Source organism: Pogona vitticeps, chromosome 4 (assembly GCF_051106095.1).
Source record: "Pogona vitticeps strain Pit_001003342236 chromosome 4, PviZW2.1, whole genome shotgun sequence".
Lineage (NCBI taxonomy): Eukaryota > Metazoa > Chordata > Lepidosauria > Squamata > Agamidae > Pogona > Pogona vitticeps.
The window spans coordinates 91,750,658-91,776,411 of record NC_135786.1 but is presented as its reverse complement, the minus strand read 5'-3'; the positions used below and the strand labels follow the sequence as shown (position 1 = coordinate 91,776,411).

At 43.1% G+C, this 25,754-nt stretch overlaps 1 protein-coding gene across 1 annotated transcript in view; it reads right to left on the bottom strand.

Annotated features, from left to right (window-relative positions):
- Positions 1–24,044, bottom strand: part of BTBD8 (BTB domain containing 8) — a 73,944-nt gene extending 49,900 nt beyond the window's left edge. Inside the window, exons 1-5 of the mRNA XM_020807153.3 lie at positions 23,805–24,044; positions 22,249–22,446; positions 9,141–9,424; positions 8,093–8,198; positions 3,769–3,858 (exon numbers count right to left, since the gene is read on the bottom strand). Coding sequence (XP_020662812.3) covers positions 3,769–3,858; positions 8,093–8,198; positions 9,141–9,424; positions 22,249–22,446; positions 23,805–23,950 — 824 coding nt within the window. The 5' untranslated portion in view covers positions 23,951–24,044. The remainder of the gene's footprint in view (positions 1–3,768; positions 3,859–8,092; positions 8,199–9,140; positions 9,425–22,248; positions 22,447–23,804) is intronic.
- Between the last annotated feature and the right edge of the window lie 1,710 nt (positions 24,045–25,754).

The following is a 25,754-nucleotide window of genomic DNA, read 5'->3' as shown; positions in this document are numbered from 1 at the left end:
TGACAAATCTGCATAGCGATATTTTTTGTGATCACAAAAGCGATTGCATTGCAATGTTTTAAATGGTAAAACATCGCTTTGCGATGATCGGTAAGCTGTTTCGCTTACCGATTTTTGCATAGCGATGTTTTTTCTAACAGCTGATTGGCGGTTCCAAAATGGCCACCAGAAAAAAATGGCCGCCCGCAGTGTTTTCGCATCCTTTCCTCCCTTACTGGGCAGCGAAAATGGCGGCCGTATGGAAGATTTCCGCATAACAGTGAGTTTTTTGCCCATAGGAATGCATTAAGCGTGTTTTAATGCATTCCTATGGGCTTTTTTGTTCCGCATAGTGACGAATCCGTATAGCGACGATTTTTTCGGAACGGATTATCGTCGCTATGCGGGGCACCACTGTACTCCCAATGAGTCCCATATCATAGAGGAACTATCAGGACTTTGAACAGCACTGGATGACATATGACTTGCTATGAAATGTGTGGAATGTTGCACCTTGTCAAGACCTAAAGTATTACCTTGCTTGCAGCCAATATAATGGGAAAAGCAATCACTATGATGAAGGCAGGATGTACTTACTTATCTAAAAAAAAAAGTGGCACAAGTTCCTTCAGTTGTGAAAAACAAAGGACTCACTATCACATCAGATGATGTACAGACCATAGTATATCCAAAAAAAGAGTACAGTGGTGCCTCGCTTAGCGATGTTAATCCGTGCAGAAAAAAATCGCTGCTAAGTGATAACATTGCTAAGCGAAAATAAAAAGCCCATAGAAACGCATTAAAACGTTCCTATGGGCTAAAAACTCACCTTTAAGCAAAGATCCTCCATAGGGGCGGCCATTTTCGGTGCCTCTTAAGCGAGGAAACACAGTGGGCGGTCATTTTGTTTACCTGGTGGCCATTTTGAAACTGCCGATCAGCTGGCCGAAAATGGGGGCTTTGCGATGATCGCTTCCCTGCGATCATCGCAAAGCGAAATTTCCCCATAGGGACCATCGCAAAGCGATGGCAAAAAGTCCATTGCAAAGCAATTTCATCGCTATACAGAGCGATTGCTATGCAAGGCACCACTGTACTACAGTGGTGCCTCGCTAATGACGATAATCCGTTCCAGGAAAATCGCCGTTAAGCGAAAACATCATAAAACGAAATTCAAAACCCAACTGAAACACACTGAAACCTGTTCGATGCATTCCAATAGGGTAAAAACTCACCGTCCAGTGAAGATCCGCCATACGGCGGCCATTTTGCGAGGAATCCATCCCTAAACACAGTGGGGAGCCATTTTAATCACCCGGTGGCCATTTTGAAACTGCCAATCAGCTGTTTAAAAAAACATTGTTTTGCGAAGAATCGGTTCCCAAAGCAGGGAACCGATCATCGCAAAGCGAAAAAGCCTTATTTAGACCATCGTTTTGCGATCACAAAAAGATCATCATACAGCAATTTCGTCGTAATGTGGGGCAATGGTTAAGTGAGGCTGTAAGTGAGGTTAAGTACACTGTACTACCTTCTCTATTATATGCAACAGCATATCTATATTATCACATGTATGCATAGCAATTCTGTTTGAGTCCATTCTCAATTAAGTCTCACTGTAACTGAATGGGGTTTACTCCTAGGAAAGTGCTGAAGTGTGTATTATCTACACAGAGGGATTTTCTTTAAAAATGGACAAGCATTCAGTTATCTGAACCCCAATCTCCAATCTGAAGCTTTATACATGAGAAACATATTTGTCCCATATCTACTGTGCGTGATAAGCAGGCCTGTGGTTTAACTACAGACTCCTGTATGCTGGTTCTGTGACTTCATTAAAATCCTGGCTTGAATTCTTGGCTCAAGCTTAGCTCTACAACTCTGACATTTTGGGTTTGATTCCTAGATAATGCTTGGCTGCTAAGCCATAATTTAGCATGATGAGAAGAAGCTTAGCCTCCCCTTCTCCATTCCTACTTTGGCTCCTCTGATGCAACCACAAAAAAGTGTTTAAAAGCTTTCACTTCCATTATTTAATCAACCACAGCTTGCATGTGACATCTGTGGTTAATTTTAAAAATGGGGTGTTTGAAACAAGTCAACTACAAAATATGAGTTATGTAGCTGATGTGTTTAAGCAAACCAAAGTTCACCACAGCTGAAGATCTAACTGTAGTTCATCTAAACTAGGAAAAGCACCTCCCACCTTATCCTCACAGCCATATCATGAAGAATAGACTTGGGAGGCTTACTGTGGTTCACTCCCTTAACACTAAATCACGGCTACAGTTATATGTACTTATTGCTCATGAACAATGCTCCCTCCAGTTTTCATCCCTGCTGCACGGAAGCCTCAACCACCTGCATGTGAGGACAGGGTTTCATCCAAAACCCAGAAGTAAACAGACATTGACCCCGATTGCCAAGGGAGCTCTGTAAGTGTGCACCTTAGAGGGAACACTGCTCATGAACAAAGTTTGGGGGGGGGGGGTCCTCACCACCAAATTTCAGGGGAGGCGTCCCCTACTCCAATAACGAGCCACTTAAGTTCACATCCAAATGCATCTCTTGTCTGGTGCTGCACAATTTTCAATCTGCATTCCGGATTTCCCTTAGCACTGAATAGCCAAAGTCTGACATCTGACCTTCTTATAGTTTAGGCAACCTTTAGCTCCCAATCTATGATCCTTCTCTGAAGCGTAGGCAACTCAAAGACGCTCCTTAGCCATTGCTTCCACTGAATATTCTTTTAATATTGGCGTTGAACTCCGTGATGCATGAACAGAGCAGCTGATCTTCGTAGTTAAGTGCCACAACTTCTCACTCTTATTGCTGCAACTATGAAAATCCACATGAACTATTGTAACATGGCAGTACAATCAACAGAATCTCTAGAACCAACCTAAAGAACTTGAAGTTCACCATATCAGCGTCAGCCAAATACACAGTGCTTCAGCAATGGCGCATGATAATGTACTATAACTGGTTTCCATTTATATATGGACTGACATTTTGTATTTGCCTCCTTTACTTGAAAAGGCAATGTATCAACACTGAGCACAAACAATTAGAAGGTTGGTTTTTTCACCTGTTCTTCCTCCTGGTCCACGACAAGTTTGGCATTATCAACTATTTAGTTATAACTATCTTTCAGCTGTATAAATTGAAGAAGCAAATATTCTGGACTGGAACCACAATGTATAGCTCTCAAGAAAAGCTAAACTACTGTTTTAGTGTTTAGCTCTTTAGCTTTCTTTAAGAAAAGACATAGAACACTTTCGAATGGACTCTAGGGAGTGATTCATAGGAAAACTGTATTAGACTTAACTATAATTATCATTACTTGTTGACACACCTCTTAAACACAATTAAAGGTAACGCATTTGCTCCAGAAAGAGGACAAGAAAGAAGGCAGCGCCAAGGTTGTCTTCTCGTTTCTTAAACACAGGTCGTTTCTCCCCCTGCCCAAAAAGTCATTTGAAAAGCAGACAGAATGATAAATGCAGAAGAAGCCAGAGTGAATTAACTCAAGTGCAAATTGCCCTCCAATACAAAATACTCCCGTTTTAACTTTTCCTGAGGGTGTTTTTGCAGAATAGATGGAGATGAATTCAGAGAGATCTCCCACTAGCTAAACATCAAAATTCCTACTCAAATACATTAAACCAAATACTATGTCAGGGCAGATTAATTTGAATTGCTTTGTATGCAGCATGGCTGCTCTGTGTTTGCAGTGATTTTAAATTGCCTACCTTTGCTCCCATATGACTTGCAAACAACTCTGCTTACCCTTGAAGACTGATGTGCTCTTGAGAGCTTTCGGCCCAGCTCCCATTCAACATAGCAGCAAAGTAACTAGATCTGGCACACAGTATGGCCCTGGGAGAGGAAAAGAAAGGGGATAAGAACACAAGTAAACATTATTCCACTAGATACAAATATTTATTTTAGAAAAGCTGTTACAAAAGGTTGGAATTCTTTGCTCTTTTTCATACTAATATGTCTGTGCACTGCATACTTTCTCCTCCCAGTATATTGGATAAGTTAATCCAATTTGTCACAGATTTGAGGAAAACTGCTACTGTACTGAAATGCTTCCAGTTAATGTCTAATCTACAATGCATTTTCGTTATCCACATAACTAGGGCTGGGAAAGAAATCTCTCAAATTTCGAGGCACCCACTTTAAACATACAAGCAGATAAGAAGTCTTGTTGAGGGCTGAGCTGTTAACTTATTTTGTCATTTAGTTATTAATTTGCATTCATTTACTCCAGACGTTCTGACATGCTTCATTTGCGTAAGGTAATACTTTTGAAAGTGAAAGGATGAAGCCAGTGTTGGGCAAGTTGTGGCCCTTCAGCTATACAGTGGTGCCTCGCTTTACGATTGCCCTGCATTACGACGAATCTGCTTAATAACAATCTTTTTGTGATCGCAAAACGATGGTCTGAATGGGGGAATTTCGCTTTATGATGATCAATTCCCTGCTTCGGGAACCGATTCTTCGTAAAAACGACGTTTTTTGAACAGCTGATCGGTGGTTTCAAACTGGCCGCCGGGTGATTAAAATGGCTCCCCGCTGTGTTTAGGGACGGATTCCTCACTATACAGGCAACGAAAATGACCACTGTATTGAGAATCTTCGCTGGACGGTGAGTTTTTACCCCACTGAAACGCATTGAACGGGTTTCAATGAGTTTCAATGGGGTTTTTATTTTCACTTTACGATATTTTCACTTAACGGCGATTTTCCTGGAACGGATTATCATCGTTAAGTGAGGCACCACTGTACTACTCCCTCATGGGACCAAATGTTGCTCCCGGAAGTCCTGGGGGGCCCTTAGCACCTTCAAACACTCTTAAAATTTTGGCTAAAAGAGTCCCTTTGTTTCCTCTACTAGGGATAAAGGGCAATTTTGCTATGGTTTGAAACTGCCCCCAAGCATCTGGCCCCAATTTTTTTTAATGAGAGTGTGAGGGGTCTTTTTCAATTTTAGAATTGTTTAAGAAAGATCGGGGTGGTGGTGGTGGCATGAGAGCAGCCCTGCAGGTCCAGTGATGCCCATGTGCCATCCTCATACAGTCAAGGCCAAAAATATTGGCACCCTTGCAATTCTCTCAGAAAATGCAACCCTTCTCTCAGAAAATTGTTGCAGTTGCAAATGTTTTGGTACTCACATGTTCATTACTTTGGTTTGCTTTGGAACAAAAAAAAAAAAAAAACAGAGAAGAAAAGTAAAATCTGATACAATCCCGCACAGAAACCCAAAAAATGAACTGGCCAAAATTATTGGCATCCTTAACTGAACTTAAAACTCTCCAGTGCTTTGTTTGTAACAATTTCTGAGTGCTTTTTGAAGTGTGTTTCGGGTCATGGTCCTGCTGGAAGACCCATGACCTCTGGGGGAGATGCAGCTTTCTGACACTGGCCACTACGTTGCACCCTCTTTGGTAATCATCAGATTTCATGATACCGTTCACACAGTCAAGACATCCAGTGCCAGAAGCAGCAAAGCAGTCCCAAAACATCTTTGAACCTCCACCATGTTTGACTGTAGGGACTGTGTTCTTTTCTTTGAATGCTTCATTTCTTTTTCTGTAAACAGTGCCATGATATCCTTTACCAAAAAGCTCTACTTTTGTCTCATCTGTCCACAGTATGTTCTCCCAGAAGGATTGTGGTTTTGTAACATGAGTTTTGGCATACTCCGGTCTTGCTTTTTTATGCCTTTGTTTCAGGAGTGGTGTCCTCCTGGGTCTCCTGACATAGCGTCCCTTTTCATTCAGATGGTGACAGATAGTGCAAGCTGACACTGTTGTACCCTGTGTCTGCAAATCAACTTGAATTCGTTTTGAAGTTAATCTGGGTTCTGTATCTACCATTCAAACAACCCTTTTTTCAGTAATTTTGCTCTTCTCACGTCCAGGGAGAGTAGTTACAGTGCCATGGGCTGTAAACCTCTTAATGATATTGTGCACAGTGGAAACAGGAACATTAAGATCTCTGGAGATGGACTTGTAGCCTTGAGATTGTTGAGTATTTCCACAATTTTTCTCTCAAATCCACAGACTATTTACACTTCATTCTTTTCTCCATGCTCAGTGTCACACACAACACAAAGGTTGAGCCAACTTTTCTTCATCTTAACTAGTTGCAAGTGTGATTACGATATTGCCCACCCTTCTTACTTGTGACAGGTATGTCTAAGTACAAATGAAAGGAGCATCACATGCTTGAAAAGCAATGATTTCTTACAATTTAGACAGGGTGCCAATAATTTTGTCCAGTGGTTTTTTGGATTTCTGTGTGGGATTGTATCAGATTTGACTTCTCCATGTTTTTGTGTTGTTCCAATGCAAACCAAATAAATGAACATATGAGTACCAAAACATTTGCAACTGCAACAATTTTCTGAGAGAAGGATTGCATTTTCTGACAGAATTGCAAGGGAGTCAATATTTTTGGCGATGACTGTAACACTTGAAATTGCCCACCTTGGCCTAATTCCAATTGTTAGTCCCAACTAGAGTCAACCCACTGGATCAATAAGACTTTGTTAAATTAAGACATATGAATTTAATTGGTTCAATCGGGTTGCTCTACATGGGACTAATAACTGGATTTACTTGAAAGAGCTTTCTTAGAAGACCCATATATTGTTCGCTGCCATCCCTGTTGTGAAGATTTCTTTAAGGCTGGGGCAGGGTGAACTTTTAAAGGTTTAAAACATGATGAACTTCATTTGTTAATGAGAATCAGTTTTCACCTAATGTTGGATTTGCTCTTCCTTAAATCAAGACAGCAAGACCACTTGTATTTCTGAACAAAGTTTGGTCATTGCATTATTTGCATGATACTTTATCTAAACTGTTGTGAGGACCTGCGTCCTAAAAATTTTTTTCATTCAGTTTCTCTCGCTGTTGGCCACGCTAGCTGGGGTTGATCAGAGTGCTACATATTGGTTACCCTTTTCCTAGATTTTCAAGTGATATTTATTCTCAGAAACTTCTATAAATAGATGTTTGCATTTGGAATATTTTTGTATTTGTTTCTGTTCTCTTTTATAGAAAGCATATTTAAATTTTCATGATATAAAAGGTTCATGTAACTGTATGGCATTCAGAATATAGAAAATAAAATTCCCATTTTAAAATGACCCTAGATCTTTAATTATGACGTATCAACATTGGTTGAATGTTTTAATATAATGAATTTGAAATAAAGATGTCCATCTTAAGGGAAATTCACTGACAACATTCTTAACATGGATTTACACACTGCAGCATAACATATAATGTTCCTCATTAATAATGTGATAATCAGGTCACAACATCAAGCGGAAAAAATACTCAGCTTTGCATGGACTCAAAATGGAGTAAGATGGTAGCATAACTAAACACTGGTGCATTCCAATCTCTGTCTTGTTCAAAGTGAGTCTTGAGTTCTATAAAGCAGAGGTCCCCAACCCCCAGTCCATGGCCCGGTGCTGGTTCATGGCTTGAACCGGACCGGGTAGCAGAGACATACCTCCGCCCCACCCCCACACACACTCCCCCCTCGCACAGCCCATTTGCGCCTCAGCATGAGCCCGCATGAGCACTACGCTGCCCTTTGCACATGCGCACAAGCATGCCCATGCCCATACAAGTGCCCACACTCTTTTGCGTATGCGCACGAGCACACTTGCGCCACAGCACACATGCTCCTTTGCACATGTGCAGGGGGGTGCCCTGCCTTCTCCAGCCGGTCCGCGGGGCTAAAAAAGTTGGGGACCGCTGTTATAAAGTATGTGACTATAGGACTGAGAAATTATATACAGTATTGGCATTCCACATTATATGCAGACCTTAGGGAAGTTACTTTGTTTGGATTAAACCTTGCAGAATCCAAGTTGACTGGCCATGATGCCAAATGATTCTGGGAGCTGTAGTGTGAAAAAGTAAGTTTTGCAAACTCTAGTTTTATATTAGGCGCTGCCTTGGAAGGCTTGTAATTTTGAAAAGTAGCTAAGAAGCGAATAATATAGCATTAATACTTTTTTTTTTCCATTTTGGTCCCTGGATAAAAGCTTACTAAACTCATTTCAAGCAATGGCATAGTTTCAAAATACCTGTGCACTTGGAATTGTTTTCCATCGATCCAAATATTAATATCTGAAAACCAAGATTTCTTGTAGAGCATCAGTAGGTCTTTTCCTAAATCAGATGCAGAATTAACTGGAGAAAGAAAATAACTATTTATATTCCACACAGTCATGTTCTGTAATTCAGATATTCATAGACCAAAAATATTATTTTAAATTGTTACATTGTAGACATAGGTTTTGTATGTATACAAACCTTTTATACTTAAAAGGAAAATTAAGTGGTATAAAGTGCACTGTGCATAAATAAAATACAGGTTCAATTCCTGCCAATTTCAGTGGTTAGATTCTGATGTCTATGGGGTGTGTGTGTTCTTTGGTTCACTTCGTACGTTAATGCCTATAGTAGAACTCTAAGTGTTTTGTTGGCTGAGTCTTCGACATTACTATACTTTTCAAGTACTGACGGGGTGAGTATACAATTCAAGGAAGCAAGAGTGTCATGTGAGTAACCAGTAAGACAGCAGGAAGTTGGAATGTTCAATTCATGAAGAAACAACATGTTCTATCGCACATGACCCTCTTCTTTCTTTGTGTCGTGCTTTTCAAACTATAAGCCTGCAGACAGGGCCCATCTTATTTGTTTTGGTTACTATCTATCTTACCTATCTCACCTCTCCAGCTGAAGAATTAGATAAAAATACTTTAAATAAATAAGAAAAGGAACCCTGCAACTCTAGAAAAACCCCCACGGCTGCTCATCTCTCCTACCCCACTAGATTGTTTAAAGAGGAAAGTCACAAAGTAGTGAACTAGAATGTCTCTCTTCTCAGTCCACAGAGCAGCTCATACTCAAGAGGCAGTTGTAAGGGTAGCCACTATCTCTATATGTGCCTACCGCCCCCATCTGACTGGCGCAAGCCTCATTTCCTCAGAAGCCAAGCTGCAGGAGAGAATTATCTGTTGTGACACTGCTAGTGGAATGACTGCAAACTTTGTTGGAGACAGTGAACAAACACACACTGGCATTTAGTTGTAATGAAAGAAAATCCAAACACTGCCAATTTAACCTCACCTGACATCGTTCTATTGCCTTCAGCATCTACAGCTTCTTCAGGAATTTCATTTGCAATAAAAGGGAAAGCAGCAGATTCTGCTTCTACAGCACTGTTCAAGGCATACTGATGCCCAAGTGTCCTTTCATGATTTTCCAGGCACAGTTCGGCTGGCATCTGACCACTCTCTAGATGGCTGACTTGAAGACTTTCATCTTCCTTTGTAAATCTGAGCTTTGATACTCCTTTCTCAAAAATCTCTTGCTTGGCCTCTTTAATGTTTCCATCAGAAGAATATACAATCCTGGAAAAGAGAATGAGGCTGCAGTCCTGCTTATTTGAAAGTAAGCCTGATTGGTCTCAGTGGGACATACTTCCAACTATATACACATAGGGCCCGGCTGTAAAACAAAGCTGATGCATTGGAAAATTCAAAGTGCTTTACATGAGCAAAGGAAGATCTGCACTCTCTGTAGAGGAGATCTGCTGGCCTTAATAAAAACAAAATACAGTAAATCTCTGCTTTGCTATTCAGGTTTTCTAATGTCACAATATACTAGGGCATGAGCATTTTCTTTCCCCCATATTATCCATTTGGAAAACTGAAGCTGTGTATATGCTAAAAGATTTCCCTAATATGAATAAGCAATTCACAAGAGCAATATGAAAGACAAAACGTGGCATACAACCTTGGGTAGTTAATAAAGTAATGAAGAAAAAGGAGTTTTTTTTTCCTTTGAAACCTCAATACTATTTTAATTTGGAAATATTTCCAGAAACTATTTCCTAGAAAGACTTGCTTAGTACTATGTATGAATTTATGGAGTGTTACAAAAAGTATGTGTTTTCCTTTGAGGCATAAACACTCTTGTCCAAATCTGTTTTGAAAACGACCTCCAGACAGACATTCTAAACTGTGCTCTGCAATCAGATGAAACTTGTCTGTCTTTATTAGTCAATTCATAAAAAAATTGAGAAAAATGCAAGATAGTGTTCTGGGTGAAGTTCCTGCCTGGAAGCTACAACACTCTGTTATCAGACAAGTCATCTAAATTAAAGATGCAAAATTCTTCTTCCCTATGGGAAAGTAGGCTGACGGGACTGCTAAAATCTTGATAATCGCTTGTAGGGTTGACAGATTCCTGAACACCCCAACAAACAAGTAATGACTTTGGCCTACATGGGAAGGAGAATCAGGCAGCCAGTTCCACATACAAAAGCCAGTTCTGAATATTCCATCACAGTTTAGCACAGCCAAGAAAGTGATAGCTAGGCTTTGAAGCTAGGAGGATGTTTGATTTTTTTTTTTTGAGCCAACATCACCAAAGACCGGTTCTAGATCTATCCAACAGCTCAATGGTGTCAATATGTATAGATTAATTCCTTAAACATAAGACCTAAATAATAGCATTTTTGTACTCCAATACTTAGTTACTTTACCGACAAAATGAGAAATGTGTATCAAAAATTTACACATGAAAATGCTTAGAAAAAGACAACAAATAACACTAATAATGGTTAAAATCCTATTGGTTAGTGCAGTAAATTGCACTAAAGTAGGCCCATTGAAATAACTGATTTAGGAAATCAACTCCATGACTTTATTGATCCGATTGGGCATATTCTAACTGCGACTTTTAGAGGTTTTACCACCTGTCAATCCTGTCATACGGTATACAGTAAGCTTTTTTGTGCCCATGTTCATGAGTATATATATGTTAACTATTTGAAGAAAGCCTCTAGTTTTTCAAGGTTTCCAGAACACTTAACAACCCTTCCTCCATTAATGCTACAGTTCAGGTAAGGTCACAGTCACCTTGCTTATGGCAACTATTGACAGCTGCCTTCTCAGGTGGTAAATACCTTGTGTCACAAATGGCTACAGAATCAGATCTTGTTGCCAGTTGAGTAAATACAGGATAAGGTCAGTGTTGAAAAATTAAAAGCTCCCAAATAAGTTGGAAATTACTGGTCTTGCTGGCAAAAAGCCAGATTTTGAGATTTTTGATGATTGGGATTCTTGAGATCCCGAGGGTTCTGGCTAGTGTGGCACATGGGGGGAATGAGGATCTCTGGGAAACTGTGCAAGGGCCTTTTGGCCTCCTATGGGCCCACGTTTCTGCACAGGGAAGTATGGGAAAGGTGTTGCTAAGAGGGGCAGTGCCAGTACAAGAGAATGCCGGTGGATTGACCCTATTGAGGGTGGGGTGGGGAGAATCTTAACCACATAAAACTGATGGCTCGAAGAGTCCTATGCCTCCCTTGGTTGCAAGCTTCAGAGGTCTCTTGGGCTGGGCCGGCTCTTATACAGACTGCTGGGAGAGCATCCGCCGGCAGGAGGGGAGGTAGCTACAGGCCTCCTTGCTTCTCCAAGGGGCCATTCCGTAAGGTTTCTCTCATCTTTGCCAACTTTCCCACCACCAGTTGCCGGAGCGGCTTTTAGAAATTCTGGCTGCCTCTGCACACATGGATGGTGCTCTGGTCAGCCATCCAGTTGTGGCCCCACAGAGCCACAAGGCTTCACTGTCACTCTCATGCGAAGAAAGCATGGATCCCTAAACAGGATGAATGACAGAGTCATTTGCTAAGGAAAATATGTTTTCTCTTCAAGACTTCCCAGTGATTTACAAGCTGTCGCCTCCTTTTAAGCACACCCATCTGTAAGTTTCGTATCTGATAAACGTTCTTGATTTTATATGCTAATGAACTGACTACGTATTTGTGAACCCAAAAAACGCATCTGATTATGAACACACAGCATGTTTTGTAATATATGTATCTTGAATTATCTGTAGATAAATTGCTTATCTCCTTAATATCCCCTTCAGTTAATAACAGCTGTACATTATTTAATAGAAAGGTGCTGTGTATGGGGGCAAAATGAAGGATACATTTCCGATATCTGTCACCCTCTCCCCCAAATCTGTTCCTCCCCATAACAAAGCTGACTGCTTCTAGCTGAGAAGGCAAGACTAGTTCTTCCTTAGCTCCTCTCTGCAAGTGTATTTGGTCTTGGAGGACACGTACGGGTTTTGAATGGATCATTCCCGTGTTTTTTTCTTTTGAATACACAAGTGAGCAAGTTATACTACTGGTCTCTTTCTCTCTCTCTCAGACTGGATACATCCTTTCTGGTTTAACTATGAACAATAATGGAACACATATGGCTTCCATGTAACCTTAGCAACAAAGGAAAAGTACAGGAATTTCCAGATTTTGGTTAGCTGTTTGTTCAACATTACACAGCATGTTTAGATGAAGCACCATTAAGTTGGCTTCAAGTTATAGAGAGCTTCACAGGGTTTCCTAGATATAAAGTGATTTATCTTTTGGTGGCATTCTGGAAGCAAAGGACCCCCACATCCATGGGAAATCCATTCTATGATCTACTGTGAATGCCTGAAACTGCAGATACTGTAGTAGCAAACCCTACTACAGTGGTACCTTGACTTACAAACTTAATCCATTTTGGAACAGCGTACGTCAAAAAGTCCGTAAGTCGAAGTACCATTTTCCATTGAAATGCATGCGAACGGAATTCATCCGTTCCAGCATTTCAAAAAATTATCTTTGGAGGTCTCAAAGGGCTTTCTCCCCGACATTGGAGGAAGCCCTTTGAGAGCTCCAAAGGCAAAAAGGCAGAGAGAAAGAGAGGGAAATTCGAATTCCAGCCCTTTCTCCCTACCTTTTTGCCTTCAGAGCTCTCAAAGGGCTTCCTCCGATGTTGGGTGGAAAGCCCTTTGAGACCTCCAAAGACGACGAATGGCTCCGTTCGCAAAAAATGGCATTGACTTGCGAATGGAGCCTCGATCTAATTCGTAGTGTGAGGCTCTGTTTGCAAGTCGATGCCAATTTTTGCGAACGGAGCTGTTCGGAAATCAAAAAGTTCATATGTAGGTACGTTCATAAGTCGAGGGTTGACTGTACATACTACATACAAGGAGGTGGGACAAAAGCCGTAAGGCCCATCCGCTTGCATGGTGACAAGGCCTATCCGCTTAAATGTTGTATATAGGGCTGTGGTAAACTGTGGATATTGATCTCATGGATATGGGGGTCATACTGTAGATATGATTATATCTCCTGTCACCAAGGCCACATCAGTGGCAGGTCATGTAATGCCATTAGGGGATTTGAACTCTCATCCTTTGGCTCTGCATCCAGGGACTCCAAATCCACTGAGCTGTATTATACTGCATTATATACATTACAGTACATTTAAGATTGTCACAGTAGTAAGCTAGCAGATCACTTCCTCATTCTGAAACTGTTTATTACAGAAAGCTGACATGCCTACAGAAAAAGTAGGACGGTAAGAAAGAAGAAATACAACAGAATTAAAAGAGGGGGGGGGGACAAAGAAGGCAGCCTGTCTACTCATATTCCATCTTTAGGTTGTATTTGCATGCAGCTCTGGCCTTCAGCATCTTGTAAACCAGAGTCTCCTCTTTGTATGGTTTAATTTATTGTAATTGACTGACTTAATAAATATTTGATATTTAAGCAGTTCTCCATTCTGTCCACGAATCCTGAAGTATTCCCTGTTGTAGTGACCTAGTCATGGCACGCAGTGGCAGCTAATCTCACAACATCAAGCACATCCCGAGCTAGGTGCAGTGTTGTTGTGGAAACGACCTTATGTCATCTGCACTCTTAGATCAAACCAATCCCTGAGAGCAGCAAATAATGAAGAAAACCTGCCCAAGGCTGTTTTTCAAAAATATTTACAACCACACATGCAATTAGGGACCAAATGAACACTCACTAAATTTCTCCTTCTCCTTGATTTGATTTAGGCTGTCTGGATGCAATAAGATACTGTAACAAAGGATTTTAAACCTTGTGAGATTTCTCAGTTCCAGACACAGCTTTCCCCAACCCATGAGGTCTCCATAATTCGTATATAATGCCCATAATGTCTATTCCCTTTAACTGTACCTCCCTTCCAAACATACACAGACACACACAGTAGTGTTGCAAGACTGTTAGGAAACATGCAAAAATCCACCTATACCTTCAAAATCTGAAGCAGTGGTCAGCCTACTTCGGATTAATTCTTGCAATTTGTGTTCCTGCCACATTGTACTTTTGCGCAAAATTAATTTCTGTAAAAGCAAAAGTGCTGCACCAAAAAGACAACAGAAGAGTTGCCAGGAAATTCCTTGACATTTCCACTGGGAAGAAGAACATTTCAATTCCTCATCCCTGTCTGCAAGGACAAGGGAACAGAGGGTTTACATCCTACCCGGCAACTGGGTATCACCTGGAGGTTTAATCAGTCAAAATCAGAGACTGGATTTTATTGAGTAGTTATGGTTGTGAAATGCTTCTTTTCCAAAAGGTGCCTATTGAGAGCCAGTGTGGTGTGGTGAATTTAATGTTTAATAGGGCTTAGGAATTAATTAATTAATTAAGGTTATTTATATGCTGCCTTACTTCCCCATAGGGGACCTCAAGGCACAGTTTTTAAAACGCTACTAAAAAAAATCTATACTAAAAATAAATTAAATATTTACTGATATTAAAATCACAAATAAAAACATTCAAAATTGGGAAAAAAATTGAAATTTTCTACAGGTATCTCCAAAAGTCCTGACTATATCCTCAGACAACAGAGAAGAAACTCTATCAGTTCTTAGATCCAAGTTCTAGTCCCCATTGAGACATGAAATTCACTTAGTGGTCTGGGAAAGTAACACTCTCATCTCAAAGGGATGGAGTAGGGAAGGGAAGGGCCATGTATTCACTCCAGGCTGACTGAAGGAAAGTTAGAATATAATTGAAATATAGTAGGTATATCTGGGGGGGAGGTCAAATCCAAGCCCCTCCCCGATGGATCCTGAAAAACGCAGATTATAGCAAAAACTATTATAATAGTAAATGCTAGCTATAGCACGGTCTCCGGCTCCCTCTCATGGCTAGTTCTGGTAATAACATACCGGAAATATATTTCTCTAGTGAACACTATACAGTGGTGCCTCGTTTAACGAGTGCCCCGGTTAACGATGAATCCGCATAGCGATGGCAAAAAAGCAAACTCTTTTGCCATCGCTTTGCGATGTTGCCTATGGGGAAAAATCGCTTTGCGATGTTTTCCCCATGGGCCCCATTTTCCCCCAGCTGAGTGGCGGGAGCCTCCAAAGGACCGCTCCCGCTGCTCAGCTGGGGGAAAATGCCGGTGGTAGCCTCGGAAGGACCCTTCCGAAGGGTCGTTCCAAGGCCACCGCCGGGATTCCCCTTCGGAGGGGGAATTTTCCCCTAGCTGAGCGGGAGCCCCGCTGCTCAGCTGGGGGAAAATGCCGGCGGTAGCCTCGGAAGGACCCTTCCGAAGGGTCGTTCCCAGGCCACCGCCGGGATTCCCCTTCGGAGGGGGAATTTTCCCCTAGCTGAGCGGGAGCCCCGCTGCTCAGCTGGGGGAAAATGCCGGCGGTAGCCTCGGAAGGACCCTTCCGAAGGGTCGTTCCGAGGCCACCGCCGGGATTCCCCTTCGGAGGGGGCATTTTCCCCGAGCTGAGCGGGAGCCCCGCTGCTCAGCTGGGGGAAAATGCCGACGGTAGCCTTGGAAGGACCCTTCCGAAGGGTCCTTCCGAAGCCACCGCCAGGATTCCCCTTTGGATGCCTGAAAGGCATCCGGACCCCTGCCGCCGCCGCCGCCGCTTGGATCCACCCCGCAGCCAGCTACCCCCGCCATGGTCGGACTCTCAGGAGTCTGACCATGGATGGGGTAGCCGGCCGCGACGCGGATCCAAGCGGCGGCGGCGGCAAGGGTCCGGATGCCTTTCAGGCATCCGGGGCTAGGATCCGCCCCCCGGCCGGTTCCCCTTCCATGGTCGGACTCTCAGGAGTCCGACCATGGATGGGGTAGCCGGCCGCGACGCGGATCCAAGCGGTGGCGGCGGTGGCAGGGGTCCGGATGCCTTTCAGGCATCCGGGGCTAGGATCCGCCCCCCGGCTGGTTCCCCTTCCGTGGTCGGACTCTCAGGAGTCCGGCCATGAATGGGGTAACCGGCCGGGAGGCGGATCAAAGCTCCTACCGCCACCGCCGCCGCTTGGAACCGCCCCCCGGCCGGTTCCCCTTGCATGGTCTGATCCGACCATGGAAGGGAAAGCCGGCCAGGGGGCGAATCCAAGCTCCTACCGCCGCCGCCGCTGCCGCTTGGATCCGGCCCCCGGCCGGTTCCCCTTGCATGGTCGGATCAGACCATGCAAGGGGAACCGGCCGGGGGGCGGATCCAAGCCCCTACCGCCGCCGCCGCTGCTTGGATTCGCCCCCCGGCCAGTTCCCCTTGCATGGTCGGATCAGACCATGCAAGGGGAACCGGCCGGGGGATGGATCCAAGCGGCGGCGGCAGCGGTAGGGGCTTGGATCCGCCCCCCGGCCGGTTACCCCATCCATGGCTGGACTCCTGAGAGTCCGACCATGGAAGGGAAAGCCGGGCGCGGGGCGGCTCCAAGCGGCGGGGGCAGGGGGGTTCCGAATGGCTTCCAGTGCTTCGCCTGGAAGCCATTCGGACACCCCCTACCCTGTCCCTGCCGCCGCTGAGAGCCTTCCGAGCTCTCAAAGGGCTTTCTCCAATGTGTGCGGGGGAAGCCCTTTGAGAGCTCGGAAGGCAAATGTTGGCGGTCGGCGGTGGCTTTGGGGTCCATCCAAAGCCACCGCCGACTGCCGACATTTTCCCCCAGCTGAGCGGCAGGGCTTTGAAGCTCCCACCACTCAGCTGGGGGAAAAAGGCTAAAGGCCCCATTTTCGGTCAGCTGGTCGGCGGTTCCAAAATGGCCGACCGGCTGTGCTGCCTCGCTTTAGAGGCACCGAAAATGGCCGCCCCTATGGAGGAACATCGCTGAACGGTGAGTTTATCCTCCATAGGAACACATTAAACAAAGTTTAATGTGTTCCTATGGCTTTTTCCGTTCCGTTCAGCGATGTTTTCGCATAGCGACAATTAATCCGGAACGGATTAACGTCGCTATGCGAGGCACCATTGTACATGGCTTGGAAATCAACCTGAGTGCTCCCTGGAAGGACAGATCCTGAAGCTGAGGCTCCAGTACTTTGGCCATCTCATGAGAAGAGAAGAATGGCTGGAAAAGCCCCTGATGTTGGGAAAGTGTGAAGGCAAGAGGAGAAGGGGACGACAGAGGACGAAATGGCTGGACAGTGTCATTGAAGTTACCAACATGAATTTGACCAAACTCCGGGAGGTAGTGGAAGACAGGAGGGCCTGGTGTGCTCTGGTCCATGGGGTCACGAAGAGTCAGACCCGACTTAACGACTAACCAACAACAAAAAATGTATAGCTTGGTCTCTGTCTCCTCTAGTGACCAGTTCTGGTAACTTCATTGTTAAAAATATATATGGGGGGGTTCTTTTAATATTTTCAGATTGTGGATAAGTTGATGAACAGGTATTGATCCTGTGGATAAGGGGTCCTACTGTAAATAAATATTGTTAATAATAGTTGCCGTTCACAGCTACAGTTTGCAAGGCTCAGGTAACACAAGGGGTCAAGTAGATTCCACCTGGCTCCTAAAGTTCTGAGCATCTTGTGGCAAGTGAGGTAGTGTGGAAAGGAGGAAGAAGACAATGCCACCAACAAGTACCACCTGAAGGGAAATGGGGCCCCTGGGGTCTTATAGGCAGGAGACGTGAGCTCCATAGGCAGAAACAGTAAATGGCTCAGATCAACACCATGCAAATAGAGGTAAATTTCATTTAATTTGAATATCTTGAGGTAATATTCAGAATTATTTTAGTTAATGGAGGTTCTGACAAACAGGAATTGTATTTACAGTAAGCTTGCAACAGTGCTTTAATAAGCCTATGAAAGAATAAATGAGATAAAATGATGTTTGGGGAACATCTTTCCACTAAAATGTTAGATCTGGAATTACATTTAACATTAAAAGAAAAAAAGAAAAAACAGAACAAAACAGAACAACTGCTTTCGAAAGGAAATATATAAGACATCTTAAAAACAAAGCTTCAAATGCAAATTTTTAAATGGAGGGCAGAGATGAGATAAGGAGACTACGAAAAATAAAATTAAAAATAGGAATAGAAACACCACCTGCTGCTGGAATTGATAAAAATCTTTCCTACTCATATAAATTTTTGCTTCATTCCACAGGCTACAGACAGAGATAAGAACATTCAATTATTGCATTGTAAATGTTCAAAGTCAAAGAAGTACACAATACAACAGAATAAAAAATTTCTAGGAAAAGCTGGGTAATCAAGCATACATTTATATCTCACAGCATTACCGACAGTAAACATTTGTGTTAATGCATTTATATAAGTTATGTATTAACAGACCATCTGTACTGCCCATAGCCAAAGCTCTTTGAGCAACTTACAAAATAAAGGTCAAAATCCAAAAAAATATAAATAATATAAATCTAAAACAGCCACAAAATTAAGCCAGAGCAACATTAACAGCAGAGGACAGTAGCAATTCAAAGATTCAAAAAAAGAGTACATTTAAAATGTGGAGTACATTTACATGAGTAAAATGGGGGCTAGACAGTGCTACTGTTTGGTGGATTTGTAATTGGTTGACTGACCAAACCCAGAGGGTGCTCACCAATGGCGTCTCTTCATCCTGGAAAGAGGTAACTAGTGGGGTGCCTCAGGGTTCTGTTCTGGGCCCTGTGCTATTCAACACCTTTATCAATGATTTGGGTGAAGGAATAGAGAGTATGCTGATTAAATTTGCAGATACAGTGGACCCTCTACTTAAGGAATTAATCCGTATTAGAATGGTGGCTGCAAGTCGAAAAGTCTGTAAGTCAAATCTCCATTGACCTACAATGCACTAAAAACCGATTAATCCCATAACCAGTGGTTTTTATTCTATTTTTATTCCATTTTGATTTTTTTCTGGTCTGTAAGTCGATTCTCTGGCTGCAAGTCGAATCTAAATTTTGCAGCCAGAGAAGTCTGTAACTCGAAAAGTCTGTAAGTCGAGCCGTCTGTAAGTCGAGGGTCCACTGTAATACCAAATTGGCGTTGCTAATTCCCCTGAGAACAGGATTAAAATTCAAAATGACCTTGACAGATTAGAGTCCTGGGCCAAAACTAACCAAATAAATTTCAACAGGAAGAAATGTAAGGTCCTACACCTAGGCAGAAAAAAATGAACTGCACAGATATAGGATGGAAGACACCTGGCTAGACAACTGTACCTGTGAAAGGGATCTAGGACTCTTGGTAGACCACAAACTGAACAGGAGTCAGCAGTGTGATGCGGCTGCCAAGAAAGCCAATGCAATTCTTGGTTGCATCAATAGGACTATATCTAGATCAAGGGAAGTGATAGTATCACTCTATTCTGCTTTGTTCAGACCTCACCTGGAGTATTGTGTCCAGTTCTGGACACCTCAATTCAAGAAGGATGTTGACAACCTGGAATGTGTCCAGAGGAGGGCGACCAAAATGGTGAAAGGCCTGGAAGCCATGTCCTATGAAGAGCAGCTTAGGGAGCTGGGAATGCTTAGCCTTACAAAAAGAAGGTTAAGAGGGGACATGATAGCCATGTTTAAATATCTGAAATGATGTCATGTCGAGGAAGGGACAGGTTTGTTTTCCATGGCTCCAGACACTAGGACAAGGAGCAGTGGTTTCAAACCACAGGAAAAGAAATTCCACCTGAATCTTAGGAAGAATTTCTTAACAGTCAGAGCTGGTCGGCAGTGAAACAGGCTGCCTCGGAGTGTGATGGAATCTCCTTCTTTGGAGGTTTTTAAGCAGAGGCTGGATGGCCATCTGTCGCGAGTGCTTTGATGGAGTTCCTGCATGGCAAGGGGTTGGACTCGATGGCTCCTGTGGTCTCTTCCAACTCTGTGATTCTATGATTTATAAAAAACTGAATTACTGAATAGATTGGAATAGTTGGTACTCAAAAGACCACAATGTAGGTGCCAGGCAAGCCACCAATCCCAAATTGTCACCTGATTCATCATATTTAGGAAGGAGGCCTCAGAAGATGTCTTCTGCGTCTGGGTTAATATACGGCACAGCAAATTCTCTTTCAGGAAAGTAGCCCCAGGCCACTTAGGGAACTAAAGGTTAATATGAGCACTTTGAATCAGGCCCAGACGAAGGAAGGAAATCAGTGCAGGTCACAAAGCACTGGCACACTGTGATCATGCCGTCTAACCTCAGTTAGCTACGTTATGTAGAGTAGCTGAAAATTTCAAATCTGCATTCAAACGGAGCTCACTACAAAAACATGCATAGCTATAATCTGATCAAAAGGTTTCAGTGCATGGATAATTTTGGCAGGCCATCTCTGTCCAAATAAGGTTACAGCTAGAAATGGGCAGAAATTGCTACTTTAGTGGGGGTTTATCAGCTGCCCAGTTGACCTGTGGCCACTGTAAGGCAGCAGTCCAGATTCCCTACCCTAACTCCTCCAGGCACTGCCTCCAAATGGCCACAGATCAGCTGTGCAGCTGATAAATGAACCACACTGGTTACAGCTGTTGTATTATTTCAGGTTAACAAAAAGCACTTTTGCACATGGAAGCTACTTGTGCCTTCAGTAACAATGTTGGATTTAAGAGCACTCCCCAAAGACAGGCCAGACCCTTTAGGACAGTGCAGAGGATCACATGCCCCTACAGATGTTGCTGGACTGCAACTCCCATCAACCATAGCCAATACAGCAATTTTGAAGATGAGAGATGCAACTCCCTGACTTCTAGACCACCACAAATTCCCTTCATTCCACTCATTAGCACTGGAGGCAAAACAGAATCCTGAGTAACACCACAAGGCAATAGTCAGGGCATCAAACAGGAGTCTTCCAGCACCACCTTTTAAGTTCTCCCTTCTAGAAAGGACTGGAGCCATTACAGAACACTAGAAATGCCATCCCAAAGAGACAACCCAGAAGGATACCACATACAATGGCACTGAAAGCGCTGACAGGTCCTACAGAACCAACTGGGTCACAGTCCCCCTGCTAGTTCCCAGCGTAAATCATCCACCAAAGCAGGCTCCATCCCATAACCAGGCTTGAAGCCAGATTGAAATGGATCTAGATAATCTGTTTCAGCTGGACGGAAGCAAATCTACAAGCAACTCCTTTAAATGATGAGTAGGCTTATTTGTTGCATATTGGACTTTGATGTTATTTTTGCAGATTTATTGGCTTTTCTTATGCAAGTTCTCTATGATACTGAAATTTCAGATACTTGCATTTCAGAATACAGGAATAAATAGTCTACACATACAGCTATAGGTGTACTGCAAATGTTTGACTCCAGTATCCTCTTTGAAATGTGAAAATACCATTGTGCTCATTTCCTGAAGCCTCCTGCATGTCTCCAATTAATTCGATTATGCAGCTGCTAATTAGAATTGACAACAACCTTTGCTTTTGAAGCTATGGCCACAGAGAGAACAGTATTTTTTCTTTTCTGGTATGGCAAAAGAAATTCATTACTGAATGTGTACAGATCCTGCTAACCATCAAAACACTGTCAAGGTTACAAGGAAAAAGGGAGGAAGTGGAAAATGATTTAAAAATAGACAAACAGGGACAGTTTACACTAAGCTAATTCAAATGAAAGTGCCTTGCACTGACTTTATATAATTAATTACAATCATCCAATTCCTCTTACCTCTATCCCTATTAATCTAATATAATTGCTATAGATGAGTATGTTTCTGACTAGTCTAAAGTGGGTTTAAAAATCTCCAGTAATCAAAAACTCATTCCCAGGGGATCTTTAGGAAAAGACATTCGTGTTTTATAAAGTAGTCTGAATTAACATAACCTCTTCCCTGCAGGCCTGAAACTCACAATTAATTAAGCAATATGGTGCTCATTCTTGCATTCAAAGAGAATGGGTAATATGCTGTTCCAGATACACCACATGCTTTTGGTGGCCATCGTTTAACCTCTGTGAAACAATCTGTTAGTAGAAGCAGCTCTTACCCAGCAAGGGCAACAAAGCACTGATCCAGCTTCTTATATGGTTCAGGAAGCATATGACTCTTAAACCACAAAACAAGGGGCTACTGATAGTCTGCTATCAGAGGCAGCACAGGCTTTAACTAACACTTATGACAACAACAGTTTGAAATTAAATTTTGGACGAGCAAACTTCATGGAAACTTACTGCAGAAACGATTTAAATTCAGAGGGATCCAGATTCTCCAGATTTATACATTCACCTTCGGTTAGAGTATTTAACCTTCTCCCACAGACACGGAAGAAAAAATCGGGAACTCTTGCTACAAGCACTGCCTTGTGAGCTCTAAGAAGAGTGCTGCCAACACAGAATGTGATGTCTGTTTGGATCTCCTCTAGAAGAAGCCTGCAACAAAGCAGAGGTAGCTTCACTACCAAACCATAAGGGAGGCTAGCAATGAATCTATTAAGAGCCTCGTGGCGCAGTGGTTAAAACGCTGTACTGCAGCTAAAACTGTGCTCACGACCTGGGGTTCAAATCCCAGGTAGCCGGCTCAAGGTTGACTCAGCCTTCCATCCTTCCGAGGTCGGTAAAATGAGTACCCAGCTTGCTGGGGGGGCAATGTGTAGCCTTTATAATTAAAATTGTAAACCGCCCGGAGAGTGCTTGTAGCGCTATGGGGCGGTATATAAGTCCAATAAATAAATAAATAAATAAATAAATATTGCAAGTTATAGCATATCAGCACTTCACCAAGTACTGTACTAGAGAATTCTCCATTGCAAGAGGAAACAAACCACAGAGAGATTTTAGTGACCAGAGGAGAACATACAGTACAGTACTTTTGTTTGGTCAGATTGATAGTGATATGAAACCCTCAGGAGAGGGGGGGAAAGGACATCCGGCTTCAGGGAAGAGAACCTCACATATCTAATTAGATGAAATGCTCCTCTGGAATCTTCGTCAAAATCCTAATTTACATTTCCACAAAGTTAATTTTTATCGTACACAATTCTTTCCCACTTGCTCTTTCTGGTGTTCCGGTATGCAGGGGAAATGTTAAGAATATAATTTTAAAAAATTCTTAGGGTGTACTGACTTATCTCCAGCACACACCCAGTGAGTTATAGGACGCCAACCTGGTTGTAAGGTGCAGTAAGAAACTGCGGAAACACTACAGAATGGTCCACTAGACTAAAGGAAATCCCGCATTACTGAGGAACACTCAAAGCTGTTCCCTGACTCTCTGAGGAGTCTCTCCTAGCAGTGAGTTCCCACTGGGGCATCAATAACAGCAATCCCCCCTGACGAAAGAAAGGGCTCCTGCAACAGTGACGACACACTCTCTGTGCCTACAGCGTTTATCGTCTTGCTTTTCCAAAACGTCTTCTCTATCGCACCTTTATTGCAGGAGAGTGTTTGCTTGCTGGATCTGTTTCTTTATGGCCCCTGTGGATGCTTCCACGTGCAAAAAGGATGGGTTACATAATTCAAACCCAGCAGCCCGTGCAAGATGTCACGTCTGTGAGCCACATACGTATTTGGTTGAGTGCATGTATAATGATATTGCCTCCTTGGGAGGATACCCCCCAATACATGATACACACCTAAGAGACAGGCAGGTCCAGCCCGTTTCACCATGGAATTGTTTGCCCGTGCAAGGAAACGCGTCGCGTGTGAATGGGGCGGAAGGTGCTCTCCCTGCCCCTGGTCCTAGTCTCTGACCCAGGGCACAGCCTTTGGCTCCCGCCACCTACTCTTACCTCTTCATGTCCCGACTCAGTTGATCAGCTACCATGTTTTTCAGCCTCCGCCTCTCCGAGGCACCCCTCTCGCCGCCTTTGCGCCCCCCTTCTTCCCGGCTCCCCCCGGGACCCCTTGAGACAGTGTTCCCCCCACCAGACGCCATAAAGCCCCAAACCACCCGGGCTGGGCCTTGGGGTGTCACGTTCTGCAACAACGACCGTCTGTAAAGAGGATTACGATTAGCAGACGGTCCCTTAGCTACGCCGTTCGAGCGGCCCTCCTAGAATGCACGACGCAGATCTCCCGCCGGCACGTTCCCTCTTCCTGAAAAAGCGAACGCCTGTACAGTATTCTACGCTATTGGCCCTTCGCTCCATCAAGGGGATCTCTCAAAATTACGCATTTTAAAGGGACTACAACCGTGCCGGAAGCCTTTTCTGTTTGGGTAATGAGAAAGAAAAGCTCCTCCCCGCTTCTTTTCATTGGACAGAAAATCGCTCTTAAGCCAATCCCTTTCCTCCTTGTGGTTAGAGTAGCTGAGTCCCGCCTCGCGCTTTGTTTACCATCCTTGCTTGCTCGCACATGGTGGTGCTTGGTTGCTGCTTGACTAAGGCTTGTTGAGAGAATGGCTGAACAGCCCAGGCGTTTGTCGCATGCGGGGAGGGATGCACAAGGGAAAATGCCATGAGTGCAGAGGCTGCGGATAACCCGTCAGCAGCAGCAATGCTGTCAGGATGACGGTGCTTAATGGAATGGGGTTTCTGCTTGCAAACGACAGCGTTGCTAGCATGCGCACTAATGCATGCTAGAAAAAAATGAATTATGTAATCGTATACAGCGGACAAGTTGTGTACATTTTGCTAATTTTAATTATTTGATTTAGATGTCAAATATGCAGAGCTGTGTAGTGCGCATGATAGGACAATGATACTCTACCCCATGCTTTTTACAGACTCGTATTTCAGTTGTGAAATCGTGCAATAATAAAATGGAACGAAGAATGACATTTCTGAATATGTGTGACCAGTTGGTATTATGGGTTTGAGAAAGAGAAAGGAACCAAGACATTGGTTTTGTCTTGTTTTGCGTCTCTTGTTGGAATGTTTACAGAACCAGACTTCACAACTTAATTCCATATTAAGCATGAATGTCTTACTGTGTGATCTCTGTATTCTTACGCATGTCTGAAGAAATGGATGAAATTCCACACAAAAAAAAAACACTGACATTAAAATGTCTTTAGTCTTTAAAGTGCTACAACTTTTTTTCTTTTTTCTTACTGAAATGCTTGCACAGACTTAACAGGGCTACAACTCCGAAAACTGAAAAATCAACATACCTGTTTCATTGGGTACCAGAAACTCTTGAAAGCCTCTTTCCTTGTTTTTTGGATATTTCATCAAAAAAGGCATTGGCATTTTTAGTCTTGTACAGTCTTAAAAGAAAGTGATGCAATAAATGAAAATGGCAACAACATAGTCCTTGATTTATGACCTTTAAATGTTTATTGGCCACCTTCTGGGAGACCTCCCAAGGCAAAAACATACTTCCTGCATGAAATCATAAGGTGGCATACAGTATGAACTCACAAAGTCAAACAACACTGGCCAGGATTCTGTTGGCTATTCCTTCTTGTGTAAATGCAATGACATGAAGTGTAGCAGTGAATTTCTGCTAATTAAGGCATTACTTGTTATCTCTTAATACTGCAGCAGTCATTTGAGCTCGTGTACCATGAGGGACCCTAGCAATGATTCATCATAAGCTGTAGTTTGCCACAGCCATTTACTCCACTGCATGTACACAGGTATAAATAATAGGATTCTCATCATTATTTCAAAGTTAATATGTCTCAATACATTCAGTGGCATTAGGAGATTTTTTAATTGACTAATGGTGGACATAGCAATCTGAGATTTTAATTTTGCTGTGTCAATCATGGTTAGGGTAACATTAAAAACTAGTGT